This window comes from Mustelus asterias, chromosome 28 (assembly GCF_964213995.1).
Source record: "Mustelus asterias chromosome 28, sMusAst1.hap1.1, whole genome shotgun sequence".
Classification (NCBI taxonomy): domain Eukaryota; kingdom Metazoa; phylum Chordata; class Chondrichthyes; order Carcharhiniformes; family Triakidae; genus Mustelus; species Mustelus asterias.
Genome location: NC_135828.1, coordinates 16,078,108 through 16,101,314, shown reverse-complemented (window position 1 = coordinate 16,101,314; position 23,207 = coordinate 16,078,108). Strand labels below are relative to the sequence as shown.

Sequence of the window (23,207 nt, the reverse complement as noted above, 5' to 3'; positions counted from 1 at the left end):
ATATAATGGTGTAACAAGTTCTAGAAAATGTTCTGAGTAGACTTAAGAGATGGGAACATCTATGGAGCCACCCCTCGTCCCAACACCAAAGTAGTATCTCATTCTCAGCAAAGTATTTCTGAATACACAGCTAGAATTTGCTATTTAAAAAATCATGGGCAAACACATTTTATTGATCTCTGCCAATGCACACTAAATCATCACATTTTTGTACTGTTACCACATGATCTATTTATTTCATTTTTGGCTTAATTTTTCATTTCAGTTCTATGTGAAATTTTTAATGTAAAAATCTATCCATTTACTTTTCAGATAGTTTTGTATTTGATTGCTATGCTTGCTATATGTGTTTATTTACTCTCTTGCTTTCTTACTGTGGAGATGCCAGGGAGTGTTACATTGACTTTTCAAACTGTAAAAACACATTTGACACAAGTTGCCAATGTCGTTCTGATTTTGTAGTTCCAAGTCAACTATATCTCTGATTTCATACCTCATCAAATCAACAATGGCTTTTCATAAGTGTTTTGGTGAGACAAACTAGACAGCATTACCCTCTCCACTTCACCCCCTTTCCTAAAAAACATAAAACCCTCCAAAGTGCCTGTTAAACCAAACCTGGTACCCTCCACCAAAAATATTACCCCCAATAATCCCATTTGTTTCAGTTACTTAACACAACCTCCAAAAAGAAATAGGACCCACAGCTCTCAAATACAAGCCCTCATGGGTGGCAGGCTGACACAGTGGCTAGCACTGCTGCCTCACAGCGCCAGGGTCCTGGATTTGATTCCTGGCTTGGGTCACTGTCTGTGCGGAGTCTGCACGTTCTCCCAGTGTCTGTGTGAATTTCCTCCGGGTGCTCCGGTTTCCTCAGTCCGAAAGACGTGGTTAGGTGTATCGGCCATGTTAAATTCTCCCTCAGTGTACCCAAATAAGCGCCGGCGTGTGGCAACCAGGGGACTTTCCACCTAACTATGATCATTTTATTCTACATCTTTGCCATTAAGAATCAGGACCAGGTTAAACAATCTGGTTGGTGGTGATTATCATATTAATTGTAGGGGAAAAGAATGGTTAAAAATACCAAAATCATGAATTTATCATTGTAAAATTTCAGGTGTGGGAGTGTGGTGACTAGGAGACTTTCACAGTAACTTCATTGCAGTATTAATGTAAGCCTACTTGTGACACTAAAATTTATTTTATTTATTTTCTTGCACAATCCTGAGCATACTGAAAACAGCTGCTTGAAATTTTACAATGATAAATTTATGATTTTGGTATTTGTAACCATCCTTTTTCCCCAACAATTACTATGATAATCACCACCTACCAGATTGTTTAACTTGGTCCTAATACTTAATGGCAAAGATGTAGAATAAAATGATCATAGCTAGCCTCATTAATCTGCCATAACAGCAACCTCAAGAATTTTCTGCTACTTCTTTGGTATGAATCTTTCTCTTTCCTCAATGATGATTCCTTATGATCTGAATTAGATAGCCAATGAATGCTAATAAATGGGTAGTTTTATGTAATAGAGTCCTGCTTAATAGACATTAGACCAAGACTGATGAAACGGCTCAAAGCCTGTGGGACTCTTTCAATGGTTAGTCAGGAGATTATAATCCCTTCATTTTGGATTGGATATGAATCCAGTAACTGTTTCAAAACACTTAATATGGAGAAACAGAACAATTTATAGAATTCTAAAGCTTTAAGTTGAAGAGCTGGGGAGATAGTTGATGACAAAAGGTTTCAGGAAAAGAATTTTAGACAGTGGGGTTGAGACAGCAGATAGCTCTGATCAATTCATACAGGTGTGTGAGTGGGGTGGGGGTCAGGGAGAAATAAACTTAAAAATAAGAGGTCGAAAGGAAAAAATAGTTTTGCATTTGGACTACAGGAGAAAAAAAACAAAAGCAGAGACATTCCAGACAGACGGTCTCCAATTTACAGCTTTGTTCCTTTCTTTTTTTCCTTTCATACATCATTTACTTTGTCTTCTGGTTCTTGTCCAGGATCCTTACTTAATATGCAGTAATTTATCCAGGTCATGCATCTGCATATTTTACATACCTTCAAGTAACATCTTGATGGCAAATGAGTGTTCTGGCATTCACAGTCTGCAACATCATTTGCGTCATTCTTCGAAGATTAAACAAGTCCCAATTCTTCCCACAGTGAGTACTTGATCCCGCAAACAGGGTTCATCACATGATTTACCCCTCTCAATATGGACAACTTGTGAAAGTGCAGAATGTAAAATCTAGTAGGGAAGATCTTTTGCTAACAAAACCAACCTGACTTTCTTCCTACAGAAATTAATGAAAGGAAAACAGAAAAGTTTTGGAAGGGACATGCAATCCTCCTACCAGATTTGCCCCTGCCCAGATTGGTTAGCGACAAGGCAACGAAGACAAAACTTTCCTCCAATAGTTAAACGGTTAGGAGATAGATGGTCACTTCATAATCACTCAAGTTCAGAAAACTCCTTAAATGAGAAGAGCAAGCTATCTTCATCCTCAAGATAGAACCCTGAATAATTTACTGATGTTCTTGAGATGTTTCTCTCACCCATTATTTGACGAGCTCACATTTATTCTTATTTTTAATCTCAGGAACTTCTTACACAGTATAACCTTGTATTCCACAGGGCTAGTTTCAACTACCTTCCAAGACATTGGGGCACTACACCCCGAATGACTCCACTATCCTGTGCAATATCTCACATTCCAGGACTTCCATCATGTCTATATCATCTTCCCAAATTTTACCTCTCCCAATACTGGCCAAATCCTCATTCACATCTTCATCATTCCTAGCCTAGCCATTCCTAGTCTCCTCACTAGCCTCATAATCACCATGTCTCTTCCTAAACCCCTTCTCCTTTCCACGTCCTTTCAAGCCCTCCTCAATTCAATATCAATATTCTATCTGTCTGACTGAATATTCCACTGAACAGATTCCCTGATCTTTTCTGTAAAGCATAAGAGGATGTTTTGACACATGAAAGGCTACAAGTAATTGATGTATCTACTAGGACTAATGCTTATCCATGTTAAATGCTGTGTCTTCGTCTGCAGCTTTTATACATCATCATAGATCTGGACTTCTAAAATCTAATAATTGCAAGTACGAAGAACTGACATTAACAAAGGTACAATACAACTACTGGCAAAAATAGGTGACCAACATTATTTATTTATTTTGAGATACAAAATCAGTTCTGGGTTGATTCGAGTATGAACTTAACAGTGCAAATGGACAAGATAGGGTAGGGATGTTAAATTACTTATTTGTCTGTTTCTGACTTCATTATTCCCAACTAGGTCTTAATTGAGTTTGTTCTTATGATTTTCCCCCCTACATGAATCCATAATGAAAAGAATGTGCGTTAAGGAATAGCATCCAAGCCTGAAATGCAACAAACGCCTGCTGAGCATCACAATGGGTTGCATTTCTGAACTGTGCTTAAAATTCAGCATGTTAATGCAGGATAAAAAAATCTTACAAGGAATGCTGATGGAAAATAAAATTCCCCCAACATAAATTTTTTTATTTATTTGTTGAATTACTGATGTATAAATGATTCAACTCACCACTGCTACCACAGTCTGCGCAGGAGATGAGATCTTCCGGTTTTTTTTCTCGATTGTACTCCTTTGTCCCCAAGCAGAAACTGCAGATTGGAAAGGGATTTGCACGGGGCTAGAAACAAGAGGTTTTCTTCATTTAATTTGTTTGCCATACAACAAGTGTGACAATCATTCTAATACGGTATTAAAAAATGGCTATGAATCATAAAAGTTTCCATTATAAATGACAAAGTATACAATATTCACCCATTATGCAACCTATTTGCTTTAAAAATGTCACATAAACTTATCGATTTAACTTGTTCATTTTGGCACACCGAACATTTAAAAAGTCAACCTACTTAACTCAGCAATGAACAATGTTCAGTACTGTGCTATGCATAGCTCAAGCAGCTTGCAAAATAATTTAGCAGCTCATGTTACATTTTAAATTCTTCTTCTACACGATTTAATAGAATGCTCAACTTCTCAAACCAAAATGTCAGTATTTCCATCTGCAACTATAACAAAAATATTGCTTTATAGCAAGACTTCAGCAAATAATTTATTTTGATACGCACGTTTGATTAATCTATTTTAAAGGACAAAAACATAAGAATTTGGAGCAGAAATCAGCCAATTAGGCTTTCAAGACTGCTCTGTCATAATGCAAGATCATAGCCGATCTTCTTCCTCAGCTACACCTGCCCCCCCTGTTCTCCCAATATCCTAGATTCTTTCAGCATTTAAAATTCTATTGATCCGATTTGAACATACTCCACAACACCAGACACCAATAGTCTGCTGCAGTAGAGAATTCCAAAGGTTCACAAGCCCTTGAGTTAATAAATTTCTCTTCATTTCATTTCTAAATTGTCAACTCCTTTTTGAGACAATGGCTGGGAGGATGGCGCGACAGCCGAATCTCAGATTTCTCGGCGCGAATGTGTCCCAGGCCCGGAATTCCGGTGGCGTCTGCATAGAACATAGAACAGTACAGCACAGAACAGGCCCTTCGGCCCACGATGTTGTGCCGAGCTTTATCTGAAACCAAGATCAAGCTATCCCACTCCCTATCATCCTGGTGTGCTCCATGTGCCTATCCAATAACCGCTTAAATGTTCCTAAAGTGTCTGACTCCAATATCACTGCAGGCAGTCCATTCCACACCCCAACCACTCTCTGCGTAAAGAACCTACCTCTGATATCCTTCCTATATCTCCCACCATGAACCCTATAGTTATGCCCCCTTGTAATAGCTCCATCCACCCGAGGAAATAGTCTTTGAACGTTCACTCTATCTACCCCCTTCATCATTTTATAAACCTCTATTAAGTCTCCCCTCAGCCTCCTCCGCTCCAGAGAGAACAGCCCTAGCCCCCTCAACCTTTCCTCATAAGACCTACCCTCCAAACCAGGCAGCATCCTGGTAAATCTCCTCTGCACTCTTTCCAGCGCTTCCACATCCTTCTTATAGTGAGGTGACCAGAACTGCACACAATATTCCAAATGTGGTCTCACCAAGGTCCTGTACAGTTGCAGCATAGCCCCACGGCTCTTAAACTCCAACCCCCTGTTAATAAAAGCTAACACACTATAGGCCTTCTTCACAGCTCTATCCATTTGAGTGGCAACCTTTAGAGATCTGTGGATATGGACCCCAAGATCTCTCTGTTCCTCCACAGTCTTCAGAACCCTACCTTTGACCCTGTAATCCACATTTAAATTAGTCCTACCAAAATGAATCACCTCACATTTATCAGGGTTAAACTCCATTTGCCATTTTTCAGCCCAGCTTTGCATCCTATCTACGTCTCTTTGCAGCCTACAACAGCCCTCCACCTCATCCACTACTCCACCAATCTTGGTGTCATCAGCAAATTTACTGATCCACCCTTCAGCCCCTCCTCTAAGTCATTAATAAAAATCACAAAGAGCAGAGGACCAAGCACTGATCCCTGTGGCACTCCGCTAGCAACCTGCCTCCAGTCTGAAAATTTTCCAGCCACCACCACCCTCTGTCTTCGGTCAGATAGCCAGTTACCTATCCAATCGGCCAACTTTCCCTCTATCCCACACCTCCTTACTTTCATCATAAGCCGACCATGGGGGACCTTATCAAACGCTTTACTAAAATCCATGTATATGACATCAACTGTCCTACCTTCATCAACACACTTAGTTACCTCCTCAAAAAATTCAATCAAATTTGTGAGGCACGACTTGCCCTTCACGAATCCGTGCTGACTATCCCGGATTAATCTGCATCTTTCTAAATGGTCATAAATCCCATCCCTAAGGACCTTTTCCATCAATTTACCAACCACCGAAGTAAGACTAACCGGTCTATAATTACCAGGGTCATTTCTATTCCATTTCTTAAACAGAGGAACCACATTCGCCACTCTCCAGTCCTCTGGCACCATCCCCATGGACAGTGAGTATGCAAAGATCAAAGCCAAAGGCTCTACAATCTCATCCCTTGCCTCCCAAAGAATCCTAGGATACATTCCATCAGGCCCAGGGGACTTATCGACCTTCAGTTTATTCAAAACTGCCAGTACATCCTCCCTCCGAACATCTATTTCCTCCAGCCTATTAGCCTGTAACACCTTCTCTTCCTCAAAAACATGGCCCCTCTCCTTGGTGAACACTGAAGAAAAGTATTCATTCATCACCTTGCCTATCTCTACTGACTCCATACACAAGTTCCCACTACTGTCCTTGATGGTGCCGGAAATTTGCTGGGAGGCAGGGTTAGCATTTAAATAGCATTTTACATACTAATTAAATGCTATAGCGGGCCCGGGACTCAATTCTTCGGGCCCACTAGCATCTCCCATCCCGCCAGAGTGTTTCACTCCAGTGGGGATTACAGTAGCCCCCCACTTTCAGGGAGCTAGCGGCCCGACCCTCCTGGAGTGAAGTGGGGGGCAATCAGGGCTCCCTCAGGGGGTTGGGCGGTACCCCCAAGGGACAAAGTGCCAATGCCCGGGGGACCTTGACGTTGCCCATCGGGCCTGGGGAAGTGCCTGGGGATGGGGCCCCACTGCCACTGCGATCGATAGGGGCTGGAAGGAGGCCAGCGATCGGAGTGGGCGGGCCAGCTCAATCACTGGCCAGCAAACCAGTGACTGACACTTCGGGATCACTGATTTCAGCCTCTCCAATGTGAATTGGTCCTGCCCCCTAAAATCTAATGATATTCACGCTGGTGCACTCTGCAGTGCACAGAACGTGGGAGGTTCTAGTGTGAACTCCCACTGAAAAAAACAGCGTGAATTACTCCAGTTTTCCCGTGAATTCGACACTTAGAATTTATTGGGGAGAATCGTCCCCAACGATGCCAAGTTCTGGGCTCTCCAGCCAGAGGGAACATTCTCCCAGCATCTACTCTGTCAAAATCCTCAAAAGTGTAATGTTTCAATGGGATTACTACTCATTTTTCTAATCTCGAGGGAATATGGACCTGGTCTACACAATAAAAACAGAAAATACTGGAAATCTAAGCAGGTCTGGCAACATATGTGGAGAAAAAAAGCAGTTTTAATGTTTCGAGTCCGTATGACTTCTTTAGAGCTGTATAAAGGTAGAAATATGAAGGGTTTTATGCTGTTGAAAGTGAGTGGAACAGAATAGAAGGTCATTGTTGGGTTGGAGGTCAGGAGAAACTAAATGACAAAGATGCCATGGACTCAAGACAAATGGAGTGGTAATGATGGTGTTAAAGACTAAATCAGGTATTATTGGCAGCATAAAAGTTCAGATAGCAGAATGTGTTTCAGTGTTTTCTGAAAGCAAAACATGAGAACAAGAAACAGACTAGCACAGATTGGGGGGACGGGGGGTTAGAATAAAAAGAAGACAGAGTTAATGAACTGAAATTCTTAACTCAATGTTAAATCCAGAAGGCTGTAAAGTGCCTAGGCACCATTAACATCTGCTTTAATCTTTAACAGGTTTATTTGGTAGCAAATACCATAAGCTTTCGGAGCACAGTTCTGTCTGGAAATAATACACATCTCTTTAACCTGTGTTGAATGCTCCCTCCACCCACATTATCTGTACCTTTAAGACCTGGCTGGCTGTAGAGATTTGCATTCTAATTAGTATTCTGTAACTTGTTTTCTGTGTCTATTTGCACTGTTGGAGAACAGATATCCACTCCATCTGACGAAGGAGCTGTGCTCCGAAAGCTTATGGTATTTGCTATCAAATAAACCTGTTGGACTTTAACCTGGTGTTGTGAGACTTCTTACTGTGCTTACCCCAGTCCTACGCCGGCATCTCCACATTAATCTTTAACACCATCATTACTAATCCCTTTGTCTTGTCTCCATGACATCTTGTCATTTAAGCCTGTTTAACCTCTAATTTTGCTGTGCCACCCTTTTCAACAGCATAAAACACATCACATTTCTACCTCTCTTCAACTCAGAAGAGACAGAACAGACTTGAAATATTAGCTCTTCACAGATGCTGCTAGACCTGCTGCGCTTTTACAGCATTTCTGTTTTTATTTCAGATCCCCAGTATCCTCAGAATTTTACTTTTATTCTGGTCAACACAATCTCTCCTCATATGACAATTCCCTCATCCCAGGAATCAGTTTAATGGGCCCTTGTTGAACTCCCTTGAAGCAAATTATCAAAATAATTTTTTACTAAGGAATGTTATAGACAATCACTTTGCTTTTGAGCAAAGCTTATGAAACAGGTTTAACTTTCTATCAAAATAGGTTTGAATTATTGAATGACTGCTGTTGCTAAGGAGGCACTGTAACCTTGAACCAAGCCAAAAGCAGAACATATGAAAATTACTAAATGACACCGCATCTTCATAAATATTAGCGTGGAAAATGTAGTACTCACTCCACCCTGGTCCCAGAAATAGCTGAATAAATAACTGCATGTTTGTTTCAATAGTGTGATGTTTCAGTATGTTGAATTGATTTTTTTTGATGTATGGGTTTATCACTGGAAGAATGTACCAACAGTCAGCATTCTAAACATAATGGATACGTACCAGGCAATCCAGCAATAATAACCTTTCAAAGAGCCAAACAAAATTTGAGATAAGCATATAAACGCTATAACTTATTCCAATCTTATTCAAAGCAGTCAGAATTTAATTCCTTGTTAAGACACAAGGGATATACTGCTACTTTTCAAGTCTTTATTTGATTGCAGGATTTAAGCCTTCATTGCTCTTTACTGTAAAAGTCTTCTGTTTAAGGAGAGGAGGGATGGAAAATATTTTGGGTTCCTATTTATCAGAGAATAGAAGACTTTGGAATATGTTTCAAAGTAATAATAAAGCTCGGGATTGAGAAATTGGAAAATTGCAGTTCTGTTACAACTCAAACTGTCCAATGAGATTATTGCACTCTATGCATTATCTAACCATCCTACTCTAAAATACTTACTTAGATATTCTCTTTTTCATTCCCACAGAGGAAGGGTTGGTTGTGGTGGGAGTTTAAATAGAAGAGATTAGGAAAATCATAACTACCTAATTTGAAGCTCTTACAGGAATTGAAAAGAGTGCATTAACAAATCAGATGCAATTGTCAAAGATTACCTCAAAATTGCAGATGAGCAAATTAAATTATCCAATTTGAACTCATTTTGGTGATGCAGAATAAATCTGATATGGTAAATTACATACAATTCATCTAAAATTCAGAAAGTTAAAATGTTATAGCAGATTACATCTCTTAGCTAAATGTACGACCACAGATTTTATTTATGGTTATGCAGAGTTTCATATACCAACCTTTAAGTACTCTAACAAACAATTCAATTAAGAGGTTCACTCCTTTCCATCTTTAGAGCTTACCATTTAGAAGAACAATGGCAGTTGGTGCATGGAAACACCATTACCTCCAAGTCACATGTAATTCTAACTTGGATATACATTACTGTTCCTTCATTGTTGCTTGGTCAATACCCTTACTTATGCATTGAAAGAACACCTTTACCACCACATGATTTGCAGCAGTTTAATAAAAAGGCCCACCATCAGCTTTTCAAGGGCAACTAGGGATGTGCTATAAATGTTGGCCTTGTCAGCGATACCCAAATCAAAGACATTAATATAAAATGTCAAAAGTAAAGAATTTGGCCTATTAATCTGTTAAAGCCACCCAAAACCAAAACCACTCTCTCCAAAAAGTACATGCAAGTGCCACTGTTTCAAATATTTATCCAATTCTCTCTTAAAAGGTGTGTTCTTTGCCTCAAGCACCACCTGTGGCAAACAGTGTGCATAAAGGAACTTTCTCCTCGCACCATTCCTCTTTCATTTGACAATTTAAAGTCATCACTGACTACCTAACTGAAACAAATGGTGTTTCTCCAGTATACCTTCATAATCCTTTCACAGTTTCACAAACTGAATCTATGTGTAGCCGTTTCCGCTCCAGTGGAAAGTCCCACATTCTCAAGTTTCTGCTCAAAACTATAATTTTCCATCCCTTGACTCAGTGAACTCACGCTATGTTTGATTAAATGCTTTCCCATTTCCATCATTATTTTACTCAGTTCCATTATCCTTTGGCTAGGATTAAAGAAGTTTTCTGCCAGCTATGTTCCATTAAACCTAGGGATATAAAATTTGCCTCAACATATATTCCAACTTTGGTGGATACAAGCAAAAACAATTTGCCCAATTTAAATGAATATGTATGCACTTCTGCCTTCATCTCTAACACAAATTATTTTGTCTCTATAATTGATACATCGCAAACATAATCACATTACATCCCAGTATCCATACACAAGTACAGGAATTCTTGTTTGATGATTGCATGAAGTAAAATTTAAAACATTCCTTTAGATTTTCTTTTCCTCCCAAATCAGACAATTTCAGTTCATCCACAGAAGCCAGTTTTACTTTTATTATTTTCAGTCTGTGTCCTTTGTCTCTAATGTGCTTTCAGCATCGCTAACATAACTCTTTTCACTGCTTCCCACTTACAATATTTATGTCAGAATATTTAAAAGCCTGAGCCATTTCTCTATTATATTTTCATTGTGATATAGCCTCAGCTGCATGTTAATGTTAATATAGCAGAGATAAAAAAAAGTGTTTTTATAAACTTGTGAAGCACATAAGCTGTTATCAGCAACTATACCTTGTAGCAAGCTGCTTCACAACTTTGCAACACAAAAACTCAATGTTGCCCAAATTTCTTATTTTCTGGTAAAAAGATTTCATGAACAGCACAGTGGCACAATGGTTAGCACTATTGCCTCACAGCACCAGGAACCCAGGTTCGATTCTCGGCTTGGGTGACTGTGCGGAGTCTGCATGTTCTCCCCGTATCTGGGTGGGTTTCCTCTGAGTACTCCGGTTTCCTCCCACAGTCTGAAAGACGTGCTTGTTAGATGCACTGGCCATGCTAAATTCTCCCCCAGTGCACACGAACAGGCGCCGGAGCGTGGCGACTAGGGGATTTTCACAATAACTTCATTGCAGCGTTAATGTAAGCCTACTTGTGACACAAATAAATCAAAAAAAAACTTTTATTGAAATCCTAGCAAAGAAAACCTACAGTTCAACTGTATGGAAAACCCACACATCGAGAGTGTGTGCACTGGAGGGTTAACTTGGTTTTCATCTTCTATTACCAACAGTATAACTTCAGAACCACTTATACCTGATTGGCTCACTTACCTTCCTTCTTTGCACCTTCCCCACCCTCTAAAATTTATCTGAGATTTAGGCCCTTCAGTTGAATTTTTCCCAGCTAGGTTACTCCAGTGGCATGTTAAATATTCCTGTTTGAAGACACAGAAGGAAACTGGTACATTGTTTTGGAGTCCTCTAATCTTGCTTAACTACACAATTGGCTAGGGATGTTACTATGAGCAAACACTGACAGCTTTCTCCTAGTCGTACAATGAACATTACCAGTGTTTTACATTAATAATACCCTTACTAAATCAAACAATTAGGATATTTAGTATCAGAATGGAAACAAAAAAAATTGATTTTCTCTGCAACATGCTTAAAGGAATAAATAAATCAATGAACTGCCTGTGCAAACTAGCATCAACCATGACTGTACCAGAAGATGATGTGGAGATGCGTTGGACTGGGGTAAACACAGTAAGGAGTCTAACAACACCAGGTTAAAGTCCAACAGGTTTATTTGGTAGCAAACGCCACTAGCTTTCGGAGCGCTGCTCCTTCGTCAGGTGAGTGGGAGATCTGCTCATAAACAGCAAACAGGGCATATAAAGACACAAACTCAATTTACAGAATAATGAATGGAATGTGAGTCTTTACAGCTAATCAAGTCTTAAAGGTACAGACAATGTGAGTGGAGAGAGCATTAGCACAGGTTAAAGAGATGTGTATTGTCTCCAGACAGGACAGCCAGTGAGACTTTGCAAGTCCAGGCAAGTTGTGGGGGTTACAGATAGTGTGACATGAACTCAAGATCCCGGTTGAGGATCACCAGGCAAGACTGTTCTCTTCCCGTTGGGGAGCACTTCAGCGGTCACGGGCATTCGGCCTCTGATATTCGGGTAAGCATTCTCCAAGGCGGCCTTCACGACATATGACAGCTCAGAGTCGCTGCGCAGAGACTGATAACCAGGTTCCGCACACATGAGGACAGCCTCAACCATGATCTTGGGTTCATGTCACACTATCTGTAACCCCCACAACTTGCCTGGACTTGCAAAGTCTCACTGGCTGTCCTGTCTGGAGACAATACACATCTCTTTAACCTGTGCTAATGCTCTCTCCACTCACATTATCTGTACCTTTAAGACTTGATTAGCTGTAAAGACTCGCATTCCAATCATTATTCATTATTCTGTAAATTGAGTTTGTGTTTTTATATGCCCTGTTTTCGGTTTATGAGCAGACCTCCCACTCACCTGATGAAGGAGCAGCGCTCCGAAAGCTAGTGGCGTTTGCTACCAAATAAACCTGTTGGACTTTAACCTGTTGTGGTTAGACTCCTTACTGTGCCAGAAGATACCAGTCCAGACAGCACAGTTTGTAATTTAAAGTAATACTTCAGCACAGTGAAGTGGTAATACAATATTAGTGTTGTCTTCCGACTCCTCCCATCTTTCCTCATCTAAACCTATCACTGTAATCCTCTTTTCCCTTCTCTCTCATATGTTTGTCTAGCTTCCCCCAAATGCATCCAGACCATTCATTTCATCCACTCTGTGTGGCAGCAAGTGCCATATTTATACCACTGTTTGGGTAAAGACGTTTCTTCTGAATTCCCCGTTAGATACAAGATATCTTTTATTGATGGTCTCTGTTTCTTTCTGCAAGAACATAACTATTCTTTCTGTATCTCTTTATCAAAACCTTTCACAATCTTAAATACCTCTATTAGGTTACCAGCTCAGCACGAGCCCCCCTCCCCAACCAAGAGCAAAATAAATCCAGCCTACCAATCCTTTCTTGTTATGTACACCAAAGCATTTTTGGTACCATCCTCATAAATCTTCTTTGCATCCTCTCCTGTGCCCCTATATCCTTTTTATAATATGGCAACCAGAATTGCAGAGTATTCCAAGTGTGGTCCAACGAAGGTTTGATGCAGAAATAGCATAATTGCCCTATTTTTCCAATTCTACACTTTTAGAAATAAAATTCAGCATTGGTTTGTGAGGCAACGTGAAGTGATTGATGTTGTACTCAGAGATCCCTTTGTTCCTCTATCCCACCTTGACTTGTATCTTCCAACTAATAGGTGACCACCCTACTCTTCCTGCTAAAATGTAAAAAGTCATCAAGAGAGGGTAGTTATATTCAGAATCACCAAAGGAATTATCTCCAAATTATTGTAATTCCCAACCTTAATCTGCAAATACACAAAAGACACCGCAGCCATCTTTCTTTTTCTGCACAAGGTTTCAAAAGGTTGTCAGTGGAAGGCTACATGACCAGCATGGAGAGCAATCTTATAAACTAGCCTAGCAGATCAATACAGCATGAATTCTAACCTCGCTGGATGGATATGACAATTCATCTATCATAGTGAGAGAGGTTATATACCTCAGCTTGCCCCCATCATTCTCTTTTAACACTTAGATCCATCAGGATACACACTGACCCATCCAGGAGGAACTGTTGCATCTGATGGTTAACTGTCCCTACCTCCACTTGCCCCCACAACAAACAAACTCAAACTTATGTGGAGGATCTTGGCTCAAAAAGGACATTGTTCTGACCCAAGTCTCATGAAATTTTCAGAAAACTTGCGAGACAACAAATCCTGGCTTGGTGTTTATTCCGATACTTGCCCCCAACATAATGATTTCAACACAGTTATCACAAACCCAAGATTTCTTCAACAGCTTTAGGGCCTTCAGCATGGTAGAAAGCCGTAACAAGATACTTTGCAATGTGTTGACCACCTTGAAGTTCTAGTCAACAAAGCCCAATGCTTATGCATCACCAACTGTTTAATTTCAACCTGTAGGAGTGATTTTGGCAGAGATGTGCCTGCTATGAGTCTATCTCCCCTCTCAGTGTACCAAGTGAAAGTCAATGTTTGTCAGCACTGCCCTCCTTGCAACAATTTCACCTTTTTGCCACAATAAACGCATCTCACAGCTTGATCCAAGATCTCACACATGGGTCAAAATGATCAAAGCCACATTAATATTACAAAAAGTTTGCAAATATATTTGCCCTTGTAAATCAGGACATACTGTGATCATGTACAAAGCAGCAATTAACCCATGCGTTCCACAGAAAGCAAAGGCAGCCTATTTTTTTCTGATTAGCAAGCTCATTGGTTATCACAAGATGCATATACAAAAAGCCACCTTAAGAGTTCTGCCACGAGTGAGACTGTTCCACCATTTTCAGACACAGCTGAAACACTAAAAGAGAGTGAAATTCTCAACTGGACGTGGAGCACGGTGCATGTTGGATGTTAGGTAGAAGTGAAAGAGCGTAAAATTCTGAATATGACCTAATTAATAAAGAAAGTTAAATTAGCTGAACTGTATTTCTCATTCCTACCATAAGTTCTGAAATCATCGGGTAGCGCAATTTAGCTAGTTATGAGAAATGGGTCCAAGAGTTCAATTTATTCTTACTTAAACGAGATTGAGGAGGATATGATTATAATGCTTAAATATTATGACAGCTATAAAGAAGTGGAACGTCTTTCTGGATGAATTAATGAGAAATAAGCAGGGAAAAGAATATTAGATTTTAAAAATATATACTGCAATGCTACATTGCTGTTACGTAGTAACACAGATTAATGACCACAGTTCAGACTGACTTCCAACAAAGTCAGCTCCTTATCACAACATGACCATCATTGACTAGAGGAATAAAATCAAAGTCATTCACAGCTGCCTGTTATACCCAGCGTAATTCCAGGGTCCATTAACGAGGATAAAGAATCAAGAGTGAACACTAATGCCCACAACCTACTGTATCCATTTCTCTAATGTTGGGATAGAACATCAGTGTCACTCAAATGAGAAATTTTCAAAAGTGCTTCATGAAAGTCAGATTATGGTTGCAACTATGACCACTTATGAAGGGGTTTTTATTGTTTGCGTCAAGGTTTTCTGTGGCCAAATGACCACCTACTTTTTTCTTTACACCCCAGCTGCTCTGGTTTTTTCCTTTCAGCTTTATGAGTAGATTCTTTCATTAATGCACCATTCCTAGCTTAACCAAAAGGGACCAAAATTCATGTGCAGTGAGATTGATAAAACCCCTTCATTAGTGGTCTTAGTTGCAACTATAACCTGACTCTCATGAAGCATTTTTGAAAATTTCTCATTTGAGTGACACTGATTCCAACAGTAGAGAAACTGAGACAGTAGGTTATGGACATTAGTGTTCATTCTGGATTCTCAATTTCATTTTATTATCCATTTAGAAATTCATTTTGGGATACAGTGCTCATTCATTTAAAAATTCCATATAAATGAATAATAACAATAAGGGAAAGCAAATTACTCCATCACAGAGATCTAACTTTAATTAAATATGTATTAAAACCTATTCCAATATGTTAAAATCAGTCAGTAAGTCCGACCATCTGTACATATCCTCAGCTGTACATCAAACTCCTGTTAAAACTGTTAGAAAAAGCTTAAAGTTTATTTATTAGTGTAACAAGTAGGCTTACATTAACACTGCAGTGAAGTTACTGCGAAAATCCCCTAGTCGCCATACTCCAGCACCTGTTTGGGTACACCGAGGGAGAATTTAGCATGGCCAATGCACGTAATCAGCACGTCTTTCGGACTGTGGGAGGAAACCCATGCAAACACGGGGAGAATGTGCAGACTCCACACAGACAGTGACCCAAGTTGGGAATTGAACCTGGGTCCCTGCCGCTATGAGGCAGCAGTCCTAACCACTGTGTCAAAAGAAGGGCACAAACAAGTTCAGGAGCTGATTTGTCCTGCATCTCAGGGATTGTAGCCTTTTTCCTGAAGACATCCAACAGGAATAAGGAGACAGGGGGTGATTCTCATCATTCATGACACATCAAAATACTTTGAGAGCAGATTTCAACAAGAAAGATCCCTTCACCAATATATTTCCTACCTGGTTCAATAATCTCTGTATCTTTAAAGAGTGCTTTTCTAAGACAATAGTACCAGGTGAAACATCCAAAAAGCATAGTACACTCAACAGCAGCTCTTCATGGTCATAGGATCTACTCAAAAGATTTTAATTTTCTGAGGTAGTATAATTGTGTACGTCCCTTGGCCAACAGATCTGTACACTGTTCCCTTCAATTCAACATCTACTTTGATACCTAGGGGAGGAGATGATTCTCCGACCTACCTGCACCTGGCACAGATTGCGCTAATCCTGGGGGCCCAAAAATCAGTTTCGTGCCTGGTGCCAAACAGCTTGTGATTCTCCCGGACCCTTTCTAATGGCAAGAACTGGATTGTGCCCAGAAAGGACGCAAGGGTGATTAGCATATTTAAAGTAGCATTTAAATATGCATAATTCGTTCAACTCCCAGCGCACGGAATTCTCCGCCTTCAGGTGTGGCGCAATAACGGCGAAAATCGCTACTGGACTCCACCAGCAGAGACCTGGTGCAATAGTCAGAACAGGGGGCTCGGAGGTCACTGAGGCCCCTGGGTGTTCAGGGGATTGGCTGGATGGTGCCCTCTGGACATCCCAGTGGTGCCAGTATGACACTGCCAATGTACCAGTTGGCACCGCCAGTGTGCCAAGGGCACAGTGCCTGATTCTCAACACCGATGACCCATGTCGGGGGGGGGGGGGGGTGTGTGTGTGTGTGTGTGTGTGTGTGTGTGTGTGTGTGTGTGTGTGTGAACATGCCACTGATGGTGGAGGTGTCCTAATGTCTGTGGGGGGAGGGAGGAGTTTTCCCACTGCACTGTGAAATTGGGCGCCTTGTGAAATGCGCCAGAGCGCTCTGAAGCCAGGCTCAGCCCTGCCTCCCCCAGCACCGGCACAAAACTCCAAAAAAGTGACTGCGTTTGGGAGGATTGCGGTGCGGAGTGCACCGGAGAGATTGGCACATCACTCCATTATTCTCTCCATTATGACACTTAGGGCCCGATTTTACCATTGCGTTTTCAGGCGCGAAAACTTTGTAAAGTCGGGCATGAGGCGAATAGCGCGATCTGCGCCAATTTCCCCTTTACCCCAAGACCCAAAAATGGCTGCGATTGGGACCGCGCCCAAAACGGGTGTGATGTCAATTTAAATGCATTTGCTCGCCCGTCCAGATTCAGCGTGAAACAGACATACTTGGCAAAAGTCTGTTTCAGGTGCTCCAGCTTCTGAAGAGGTAAGTTCAGGGGGGTGGGGGGCCAGATTCAGCACTTAGAATCAAAATAGTAAAATCCCCTTCGTTTTTTGCCGGGGGGAGGGGGGGGGGGGGGGATTTCCACCCCTCGATACTTGTAGTTAAGAAATTATTTCAATGTCCACATCATGAATCTTCACAGAAACAACGTCAATTGTGTTTTTCCTAAAATCTATAACCAGTGTTTTTTGTGTTTTCATTCAGTTCAAGAGAATTATCACCATTTTATGAACCTTTCCATCACTTTCCTATTGTTTTACTTCATTATTCCTGATGAAAGCCACACGTATTGTATGATCAGAATTGTTCAGGATGGTTATGTCACTTGATTAACAATCGTTCGTGTGGGGGATGAGGTGACAGTATTTAAGCCTGAGACGATTCTGTATTATTTAACATGGGCTCCGAGTGAATCTCAGAAATTAACACCCATTGGGTTTTGTGAAGGAAATCACTGATCCAAAGTAGGAGAATAGGATTGACATCAACATTTATCAATTTTTCAATAAGCTTGAATGGTTGCATGGCATAAACTGAAAAGAAATCAACAAAGGTAGAGTGAGCATAGTTGCCTAATCTATCCATGTGCTGTTGAATCAGATGGGTCAAAGACAGAGCAGTATATCGTCCACAGACTTATGAGGTTGATAGACAATCTGTACTGATCAATACGTGGAACAAGAGTATCTAAATGACGCTTTGACACAATGCACTCAAAACACTTCATTGACTATTGATGCAAGAGCAACTGGTTGGTAATCATTCAGCTCAGCAGGCCGCGACTTAGCAACTGGGACAATGATGGTTCATTTCCAGCAGCAAGGAACAGTATGCCTGTCAAATATTTCTGCAAGACCAGAGAGAAAGGAACTGCCACCTGATGAGCACATTCCTTTAGAATTTTTCTGCTGATCTGATCTGGGTCGCATCCTTTCCTGAATTCAGTTGCTTGAATTGCTTCGCTGCCACCCATTTGTTGATAGTAACATGAGATCCTTCTAGTTCACAAAGTGAAGCTTGCTGCACAATCACATGTTTCTCAAATTCATCATTTTCAAACTGGCTAAAAAATGTTCAATTGATTCACAACATCACAAGGCTTATCTACAGATAAAAAGAGTCATTCCTCTTTTTTGATATGAAACCTGACATTTTATATATACGCTTCCATGACAATCTGGTATTATTTGTCTGAAAACAATTATGCAACCTATCACATTCTGAATTTCCTTTCTCACAGTGATTTTTAAGTTTGTCTTGATCCCCTGCACTAAACTGAAGTTGCCTTTCCTTCTTTGATTACAAGTTGTTTGTAATTCAGGGTTTCTCCTTGGGATAATCTTAAACATTATAGTTTGGACACACAGATGTTCACAGATGGTGATTATAATACTTGTGCTCTTATTTATGTCTTCATTCTCTATAAAAATATTCTGATGTCATGAGAATGGAATTTTGTGATGTCCAGAATAATACGAAAGCATACAGAACTTTTTTTAAAAGAACACATAACTAGGTACAAGAGTAGACAATTCAATGCCTTAAGCTTGCTCTGCCATTCAATATGATCATGGCTGACCTAATCTCGGCCTCATCTCCACCTTCTTGCCCACCTTGCATAACCCTTCATCCCAATACTAATTAAAAACCTATCTCCTCCTTAAATGTGTTTAGCATTCCAACGTCCACTGTACACTTCAGTAGAGAATTCTACAGATTCATGACCCTTTGCGTGAAGTAATTCCTCTGCATTTCTGTTTTAAATCTGCCACCCCTTAGTCTAAAACTATGGCCTCTTGTTCTGGAATGTCCAACAAGGGGAACCATCTGCTCACTTCTATCCTGTCAATCCCCTTTAGAATCTTGTATACCTCAATTCGAACTCCTCTTATTCTTCTAAACTCCAGCGAGTATAGACCTAAACTGCTCAATCTCTCTTCATAAGACAAGTCCTTCATCCTGGGAATCAATCTAATGAACCTTCTCTGAACCGCCTCGAATGCATTTACATCGTTCCTCAAGGGGACCAAAACTGCACAGTGATGCTTATGATGACACTTATTACTGTGCAAATGTCTGAAATGGTGTCCAATGTTAAGTGGAGGTGCTTCTGTTTTTCTTAGTGTAGGTGGCACCCCAACCAGCAAGGTCAGGAGGCATGTCAGTTTTCCTGTATAATATAAGCAGCAGGATGGAGTTGAATATATCTGCACTGCTGGCAGAACCAAACATTTGGATTTGACTTTGCAAACAATACTTCAAAGGCCTCCCTTCCAAGAAACAAGATCCTTTAGAAATTTGAATTTTCATCTTTTTGTTGATCCATGCATTCTTTTCAATTTATAACTCTTTCATGCTCAAGACACTAAAGTCAACAAACAGCCCTTATCGAAAAGCATCATGAATTATTCTGTTTAACAAGACCACAAATGCATACAACTTAATTGACAGCTAAGCTTGATCCCTAGGGCTTCCCAGGTGCAGGCTGCTGGTGGGACCAGAAAGTGATAGCATTACAAAACATTGCAGGAAATGCATTTAAACAACTGTATCTGCATAACCCAATTTGAATCTAAACTAAAATTAGCTTATGAAAACAAGGTTAGAGGAAACATTGTTCCTCAGTAACACGCAGGCTCCAGAATCTTAATGCCAAATTTTACATGAACCGTGTTTACTTTCAAGTCCGACACGGCCAAATATGTTAGCGTCGGTTTTTGGTGACTGATACTTGGTTAGGCTTGCTAAAAACATTCCTTGATGACTTACCCGATGATGGAGCAGTGCTCCGAAAGCTCGTGATACCACATAAACCTGTTGGACTTTAACCTGTTGTTGTGAGACTTCTTACTGTTTCCTTGAATATCAGCTCAGCTGAGTTGGTAGCACTCTCCCTTCTGAGCCAGAAAGATTGTGCACTCAAGCATAGTGTAGGAACTGAGCACATAAGCTAGGCTAACAGCTAAAGGCACTACACTGAAGCTCCATCTGTCTGTTAAGGTGGACGTAAAAGATCTCATGGCATTATCTTCAGAGCAGAGATTCTCCCAGTGTCAAGGCCAATGTTTATTCCTCAACAAACACCATTGAAACATATGTCTAGTTATTGTTCTCATTTACCTTTGTAGGACTCAGCAAGGAATGAATTGGCTGAGTTGTTTCTGTGCAAAAACAGTAACTGGCTCCAAAAGTAATTGATTAGCTGCAAAGTGAATTGGTAATTCCAGAGGTCAAGACAGGCACCATATAAATCCAAGTATTTCCCCTCTTTTTCTTTTTTTAAATTGGTATATATAAAGTAGTTGTGCTCAAAAACATGTTGTAAATCCATTGGGCACAGGAATTAATAAATTAAGTAGTGTCTGATTCTACAACATCTTAATGTGCTATTTCATGATGAGTCAAATGGTCAGATCTAAAAACCCTCCTGTGGCCTAGTGGTATAGGTCACTGAACTAGTAAACCACAACTTAAGACCAATACTCTGGGGCCCTTGGCTCAAATCCCACCATGGCAGATGGTTTCAATAAAAAAATTGCCCTGTGGCAGGCCTGGGTGAGCAGAAAAAACCCCAAATGGCCATAAAAGCTCTTTTTGGCCAGTTTGAATATAATAAATCCTTAGTATCTAGATACTATTACTCTATTCATAACATAACACAACTTATTTTAAGTAGCATCTTTAAGGTAATAAAATGTTCCAAAACATGCCAGTGAGCCTGACTGCAGAGCACTCATGTTCCCTCACCCCCCCCCCCCTCCCCAATATGGGTCTCCGATATTGGGCCCCTGGCGATTTGGGCCCCTTGCCTGACCCAGACATGCCTCCATCATGACCCCCTTACCCAGGCCACCCCCTCTTTGGCAATGCCCAATGGACACGTCAGTGTGTCCAGTGGGCTTTGCCAATGTGCCCATTGGCACTGCCCAGTCATGCCCCTGACCTTGGGGGCTTCAATGGTCGCCAAGCTCTCCGGCATGGGCATCTCGCCTGGTTTCCGCTAGTGGAGACCAGTAGTGGTTCTCGTGCCCGAAAGTTGGAAGATCCCGGGAGAATCCGGTGTCAAACGGTTTAAGCACATTTAAAAGTTACATAGAAATCATAGAAAGCCTACAGTGCAGAAGGAGGCCATTTGGCCCATCGAGTCTGCACCGACCACAATCCCACCCAGGCCCTACCCCCACATATTTACCCGCTAATCCCTCTAACCTATGCATCCCAAGACTTTAAGGGGCAATTTTTAACCTGGCCAATCAACCTAACCCGCACATCTTTGGACTGTGGGAGGAAACCGGAGCACCCGGAGGAAACCCACACAGACACGAAGAGAATGTGCAAACTCCACACAGACAGTTACCATGCGCCGTTTCTGGGCATGATGCCATTTGCGCCATTAGAATCGCAAACTGTTTGGCATTGGACGCGAATCGATTTTTAAGCCCACATGCTATTTTCCAGGATCGGCACGATCTGCGTCAGGCACAATGAGGTCAGAAAATCACCCCCAGAGTTGCAGTGAGATTGGTTGACGCAGTGTTACTGACATCTGGGTGGGTTGTTGAGAAATGTGTTTCAGTCGCATTTGGCATTTATCATTGTGTGGGTGTGGTGTGTTCGACCAGTTTACCTATAAATTCACATGCACCTCATATTTACCCTGAATTTTAGAGAATAAGATAGATATTGTAAATTGTTTCATGTTCCTGACCTTGTAGAATAAAATTTATTTTTGCTTGTTCAAAGCCCACAAATCTTGTAGCTTTATTCTATCAGCAGGTGTCCTGAACCTCAAAATGTTGTTTAGTTTAAGCAAATTATTATTGGTCCCCAACTGGATCTTACCAACAATTTGGGGATCTGGTGAAGGATCATAACAGCACTGACATCCAGGGAATCGTGGGGTTGGAAGAGATTAGAATTCGGGAAGGGCCGCAGAGGGATCTGAAAACAAGGATGAGTACTTTAAAATCAAGGCTTTCCTTGGACCGGGAGCCACAGAGGGCGGCACGTTGGCACAGTGGTTAGCACTGCTGCCTCACAGTGCCAGGGACCTGGGTTCGATTCCCGGCTTGGGTCACTGTCTGTGTGGAGTTTGCACGTTCTCCCTGTGTCTGCGTGGGTTTTTTCCCAGTGCTCTGGTTTTCTCCCACAGTCTGAAAGACATGCTGGTTAGGTGCATTGACCCAAAGAGGCACCGGAGGGTGGCGACGAGGGGAATTTCACAGTGACTTCATTGCAGTGTAAATGTAAGCCTTACTTGTGACTAATAAATAAACTTCGACTTTATTAGGTCAGTGAGCACAGGGCGACAGTGGAACACATCTGATGTAAGCAAGGACACGGACAGCAGAGTTTTAGATGATCTCACGTTTACAGGGGGAGGTTTACATGGGAGGCCAACCAGGACTGGATTGGATTAGTCAAGTCTAGAAAACAAGGCACGAATGAGGGTTTCAATATTAGATGACGTGATTTTGGGCAAAGTTGGTGATGTTACTGTGGTAGAAATAGGCAGCCTTTGTGAAGGCACAGATGTGTGTCGGTGGCTCACCTTTGGATCAAATATAACACCAAGGTTGTGAACAGTCTGGTTTAATCTCAGACAATTGGCAGGGAGAGGGATTGAGTAGGTAGCTTGGGAATGAAGTTTGGAGCTAGCGCCTTAGACAATGACTTCAGCCTCCCCAAAAATTAATGGGAGAAAATTAAATCAAATTAGAATATTTTCAGAAAGTCACAACATCACTGATTTTATGGCTTTAATCCTCGGTGACAATACTATCTTCCCATCAAGATATTATAAAGATACTACT

The 23,207-nt window shown here is 41.0% G+C and overlaps 1 protein-coding gene across 1 annotated transcript in view; it reads right to left on the bottom strand.

Annotated features, from left to right (window-relative positions):
- The window catches only part of kat6b (K(lysine) acetyltransferase 6B), a 165,382-nt gene that overhangs the window by 96,400 nt on the left and 45,775 nt on the right, over nt 1-23,207 (bottom strand). Inside the window, exon 3 of the mRNA XM_078199592.1 lies at nt 3,606-3,714. Coding sequence (XP_078055718.1) covers nt 3,606-3,714 — 109 coding nt within the window. The remainder of the gene's footprint in view (nt 1-3,605; nt 3,715-23,207) is intronic.